Source organism: Coregonus clupeaformis, unplaced genomic scaffold (genome assembly GCF_020615455.1).
Source record: "Coregonus clupeaformis isolate EN_2021a unplaced genomic scaffold, ASM2061545v1 scaf0823, whole genome shotgun sequence".
Lineage (NCBI taxonomy): Eukaryota > Metazoa > Chordata > Actinopteri > Salmoniformes > Salmonidae > Coregonus > Coregonus clupeaformis.
Genome location: NW_025534278.1, coordinates 144,050 through 150,049, shown reverse-complemented (window position 1 = coordinate 150,049; position 6,000 = coordinate 144,050). Strand labels below are relative to the sequence as shown.

The window sequence follows — 6,000 nt, the reverse complement described above, 5'->3', positions numbered from 1 at the left end:
GTAAATGATTCATACTCAATTATATTTTTGTATTAAACTGTTATCTACTTTCTCAAAACATAAGATTAATCTGTAAAACAAATGATGAGTCATTATTTGGTTACAACACTGAATATGTTGGTGAAGAACCATTTTTTAAGAGTCCACAGGAGGGCAAACCGGGCTACGCAATGAAAAGTTTTTTTTACCGGAAGGCTAGCCAACTAGTCAACTATCTAGTAAACACTTCGGATACGAGGTTGGTGTCTTTTTTGAACAAAAATAAACGTACTACTAATATAATAAGAAGAGACGTGACTATCAGAGGCAAACCCCTGCCTCATGGTGACGTCACTCGCTCGGCTACTAGATAAATATGGGGTTTCGTACCTTGCACTGGATCAAACCGAAACTTCCCTTCATTGAGTGACCACGCTAACGAAAGGATAGATCACAAGTGGATTGCCTGGTTCAGGATTTTGGAATACCTCAGACGCACATCAAATGTAAGTTTGCTTATGGAATTGAATGATTTTGCAGTCGCGATAATACATTAATTAGGCTATGGCTGTTTCAAAACATTTTAGTTCAACTTCAATTTTAACATTGCTCAATGCTCCATCAAACCTTAGTTAATACTAGAGAATACAAGCACATTATTGTTTTAAATTAATTTGTTCAAATAAGTATTACACAAAAGTTCATATAAGTTGTGGCCTAATAAAGGATTTTTTTTTTTAACCCACTAGGCATAGTGATGAGAAATGCATTCTTTGTCAGAGTTGGCTGCTTTTCATGTTAACAGCAGAATCTTACTAAAGAGCACATCTATTTCACAGACAAAAAAATAATGAGTTTGAATAAAGGTGAGAAATTGCGGAACATGGACAAAAGGAGCGGGAGCATGCCGTTTCCCATGCACCTGCAGAACCTGCACAGAAGAAGCATGCTGGTGGACGACCGCGAGATGCGCAAAGCGCAAACTGGAGATCTGTCCAACGTCATGCGCTGCACGTCCTACTGTCCAGTGAAGGTCACTGAGACAGCTGTGTATCTGACTCGTCCGATTCCGTTATCTCCTCCGGCAGCGACTGGTTCGCCTCGGCGAGCAGGGTGTCGGAAAGCCTGGCACGTATTTTCGGTGGAGTCGAGGATGGTCACGACTGCGACGAGACAGGTGAGTGTCTGATGACCATTACTGATGATGATGATGATGGTGTTGACGTTTATATGGCATTAAGAATACACCACAAAGCAATACGTTTTTAAAACAAAGAAAATTACTGTTTGACAGTGGCTATTCTCAGCACCCCATTAAAGCTAATGCACATAGGCTCCAAACTAAGTAAATATAGGATTGGTTTCCATATCATCTTGGCACACAGGCTGAAGAACATTGATTATTGCTATTTCCATCCAGTCAGTAAGGCGCCACACATATCAAAGTACTGCTGTTGACATATACAGCCACAGAGATAGTGGATGGGAGATATGAAAATCAATGACTGAGGGAAGGAGACAGTAATGCACTGTAGTACCCATCACAGATATATGTTAATTGAGAGTTAATAAGCTGTACTAAAGGCATCATGAAATGGGAAATAGAAATGGGCAATAGTGAGTGAGACCTCACACTTGACCCAGTTAGTGGGTTTATAACATTGTGGCCAGGAGTATTTATCTGTCTGCTTGCTTTTGTTTCAGGAAACACATATGACAGATCGATCGAAGTGGACGCGGAGGAGGTGTCCATCCTGTTGTACGACATTTGGGAACAGGTGAGGCATATAATGCAAATTATGCAATTTCAGTTTGACCCTCAGTAAAATTGGTCTTAGTCATAGCATATCATTTGATGTAATGCGTAGTGCTCTAATGCTGATGTATAATATCATATATCACTATAATAACTTTAATTTGAGCACCTGTAGCTTTTGATTAGATAAGCAATGTAACTAATCTAATTCTATTTATCTTGGCCTACAGGATAACAGTCAGTGGCTGAAGGAACAGTGCATGAGGATAGGTGACGCCTACATTATCGTCTACTCAGTGACAGACAAGTCCAGCTTTGAGAAGGCGTCAGAGCTACGCATCCAGCTACGCAGAGCTCGAAGTCTGAGAATATTCCCATCATCCTTGTGGGTAATAAGAGCGATCTGGTGCGGTCCAGAGAAGTCTCTGTGGATGGTAAGTGACGGTGATCTTTGCCTAGTGCTACTTATTTTAGAATTACTGCTATAGTTAAAGCTAGTATAAAGGTGTTATGCGAAGGCATAATGATGAGGGTGAAGTCATTGTCCCCAGTGAACACTATAGATTCTCACCTGCGCCTCCCCTCCTTTTTTTTGCAGAGGGCAGCGCCTGCGCTGTGGTGTTTGACTGCAAGTTCATCGAGACCTCAGCCAATCTCCACCACAATGTCAGGGACTGTTCGAGGGCATCGTCCGGCAGATCCGACTGCGCAAAGACAGCAAGGAGGAGAACGCTCGCCGTATGGGCAAATGCAAACGACGCGAGAGCATCGGTAAGATGGTCAAGCGTTTCCTGGGCCGTATGGTGGCCCGGAAGAACAAGAAGATGGCCTTCAGACAGAAGTCCAAGTCCTGCCATGACCTTTCGGTCCTCTGAGAGTACAGTATCTGGACTGCTGTTTTCTCTTTGGCCTTCAAGACCAGACGCTGTGTGTTTTTAACACTATCCCCAAGGACTGATAGAGCTGTACAGAAATTATATATTTTATTATATTAATTAAATACAACAGACATGTCCATGTTAATGATCTGGCTTTTGAAGTTTCATTATTTTTTTTTGTCTGTCTTATGTATAGCTTTTCTTGTGTATGTATATTCAATCCACCAAGGCTTGTTATTTTCAACTATGAGTTGTAAGATTGCCTTGATAATGGGGGACAGTGTGTTTGGTTCTAGTGCATGCAGTGTTGGTCGTGTTGTATATAGCCCTCATGAAAGATTACATTATGGTACACTGTCCTGAAAAGCAATGGAACTGTAAGCACTATGAGGGATTTCACTGCATTCTGTCAACTGGAGTCATTTTTACTTGAAACTGGGTACGCAGGTTCGTACTTTGGCCATGATACTGAGGACAGGAATAATGTGTAATGGGGGTTAGGCCAGGTTTTGGAAAAATATATGATTCTATTGTCCTAACCTTCAGTCAAGTTGTGAATGAAGAAAGCAATAATAAGTTATATTTGTCATGTGAATTTAATTTAAAGGCAATTAATTATCTCTTCAAAGAGTAATCGGTTCATTCCCTCCCTTTCAGTGTTTCTGTCACATCACGTCACGTCTAACTCTCTGTCTGGAGGGTATGTCTGTCTGTCCTTCTGTCTAGAGGGTATGTCTATCGGGAGGGTCTTTCTGTCTGGAGGGTCTGTGAACAACTCAGCCAGAGGAGGTCCCACTCCCAACATGTGCTAGAAGCACTGAGTTACTAGTCTGAGGAAGAGTACTGTGATCAGGCTCTGTGACGTCCATAGTAACCATCTGGAACTCACGGGTGAACACAGAACAGCTTATCTTGTGTCTTCTCTCGGTTTTCAAGGTTGTTGTTTTTACCACATTCCAAAACATGATTTAATTGGGCGATGTTGCCAGTACCACAAAGGCAGTGTCTCATCTAGTTGAAGGCCCAGAGAACACAGTGGACCACCTGCTGGTGTTGTCTACTTGTCAGAAAGTCATTATTCTGACTAAACTATCCGTTTTGTAGCCCAAGGCTGAAATTAAGTTTGGATGGTATAGTTTGTGGAGTTTTTCATGAGGACATTGCTGTTCTATTAAGTCTACAATACAGTGTGCACCTTTATCGGCTATTCAAATAGACATGTCTGTCAAATAGACATTTCCCATTAGCTAGTAGACTGTCCTACCTGAGAGACCTGTCAACCCTAAGTCTGATGGGACTCTAATGGGCTGCTCCTGGTTAGCTGTGGAGGGTAGTGTGTGAATAGGCCCTGTTGTCTTGCTGTAGTGCTGATGGAGCAGTGAGTTAATAAACACATTGTTAAGGGGTGTGGCTCGGCTAGCGTAAATGTCACTGCAGCACATTGCTTTCTGACCCTCATGTCCACACAGGCTCCTACTAAACGTGTGTTTTCTCCCTGCCTGCAGCAATATTCCAAACCGTTCCACCTTTTCATGCCCGTTCTGTGGAGCCCGCAATCTGGACCAACAGGAGCTGGTCAAACACTGTATGGAAAACCACCGCAACGATCCCAACAAAGTGGTCAGTCTGTTATGTTATACCCTGAACTATGGACACTGTCCTAGTCTGAACATGGACACTGTCCTAGTCTGAACATGGACACTGTCCTAGTCTGAAGAGAGACACTGTCCTAGTCTGAACATGGACACTGTCCCAGTCTGAACATGGACACTGTCCCAGTCTGAACATGGACACTGTCCCAGTCTGAACAAGGACACTGTCCCAGTCTGAACATGGACACTGTCCTAGTCTGAACATGGACACTGTCCTAGTCTGAACATGGACACTGTCCTAGTCTGAATTTCCTAATGAGAGTGCATCCTAAACCAACAGAGATTCTACTGCATTCTGGTTTGGTGTACTGGTGAGGTAATTACAGGGTTGTTGATTGGTTGGTGTGCCTCCAGGTGTGTCCTGTATGTTCAGCCATGCCCTGGGGGGACCCCAGCTACAAGAGCTCCAACTTCCTCCAGCACCTCCTCCACCGGCACAAGTTCTCCTACGACACGTTTGTGGTGAGGATAAGGGTTGGGGTCTGGGCTCTGTGTCGTCTGTTCTTTAGATAGGACTAGAGCAGTTCTGTTGTCAATAATGTGACCGTAATATCCTAGTACTGTCACTGTAATATCCTAGTACTGTCAATGTAATATCCTAGTACTGTCAATGTAATATCCTAGTACTGTCAATGTAATATCCTAGTACTGTCAATGTAATATCCTAGTACTGTAACATGAATGCACTGCATATCTCAAAGCAGTCTGCTTTATTTATTTGGTGTCTGGCATTATTCGCTCAGTGGTTGACTGTGTGACTTTGTGTTTGCAGGACTACAGCATTGACGAGGAGTCATCACTGCAGGCAGCCATGGCCCTGTCCTGTCAAATCAAATGTTAAAGTGAGTGACTGTCTGACTCTGTGTTTGCAGGACTACAGTATCGATGAAGAGGCGGCACTACAAGCAGCCCTGGCTCTGTCCATGGCAGAGAACTGAGTCCCCTTGGTCCTCTGAGTCCCCCACTCTGCTGTCTGGGGATGCACTTCCATCCTGACACCCCGCTAGCTCTCTTTCTTTGTCTGGATCCACCCCATATCCCGCCCCCTCCACAGCCACCTCACAGGGAGAGTTTGGAAGGACCTTGTCCCTGGCCTAGACTCCCACTCTGGGAGAGCTCCAGAGGGATTATGTCCTAACCCTGTCCCCGATCCTCTACCTGGCCCTTCATCCACTCTGTTCACCTGCTTAACTCGTCAAGGCTCATTACCATTACATCATATCCTCTCAGCCAGCAGCAGCCCCTTCACTTCCTGTATACTGGGGAGGAGGGGAGCTTGGCCTCCAATACATTTTGCAATTCAAAACCACTGCAATGCAAAACAATGAGTACAGCATGGACATTTGAAGTGAAGTGTTTACTAGATAGTTGACTAGTTGGCTACCCTTCCGGTAAAAAATAATGACTTGCCTGTCAACTTTTCATTGCGTAGCCCAGTGCGCCCTCCTGTGGACTCCTAAAAAATGGTTATTCACCAACATATTCAGTGTTGTAACCAAATAATGTCTCATCATTTGTTTTACAGATTAATCTTATGTTTTGAGAAAGTAGATAACAGTTGAATTCTAAAATATGAGTATTAATAATTTACATCAAATAAAACTTTAATTTCAGTTATGTGCATTGACATAAACAATGAAAACACTGTTGGAGTTTGTGTTGCAGAGATGCACTTGGAAAGTAAAGGAAGAAATACACAAGAGTGGTTCAATAAATATATATATATTATATTTTA

General features: G+C 43.1%; 1 protein-coding gene and 1 pseudogene across 1 annotated transcript; both read left to right on the top strand.

Moving 5' to 3' along the window:
* The first annotated feature begins 360 nt into the window (after window positions 1–360).
* On the top strand, window positions 361–4,015 carry LOC121559221 (annotated as a pseudogene).
* Window positions 3,984–5,810, top strand: LOC121559220 (E3 ubiquitin-protein ligase RNF166-like). The gene is made up of 4 exons (XM_041872507.2): window positions 3,984–3,991; window positions 4,083–4,233; window positions 4,620–4,727; window positions 5,138–5,810. Exons 1-4 carry the CDS (start codon window positions 3,984–3,986, stop codon window positions 5,201–5,203), a joined length of 333 nt encoding a protein of 110 aa, XP_041728441.2. The 3' UTR covers window positions 5,204–5,810.
* The last annotated feature ends 190 nt before the right edge of the window (window positions 5,811–6,000 follow it).

Coding starts and splice junctions, on each gene's coding strand:
- LOC121559220 (XM_041872507.2), top strand. Junction 4,234..4,619: donor GCAACGATCCCAACAAAGTG/GTCAGTCTGTTA, acceptor GTGTGCCTCCAG/GTGTGTCCTGTATGTTCAGC. Junction 4,728..5,137: donor TCTCCTACGACACGTTTGTG/GTGAGGATAAGG, acceptor CTGTGTTTGCAG/GACTACAGTATCGATGAAGA.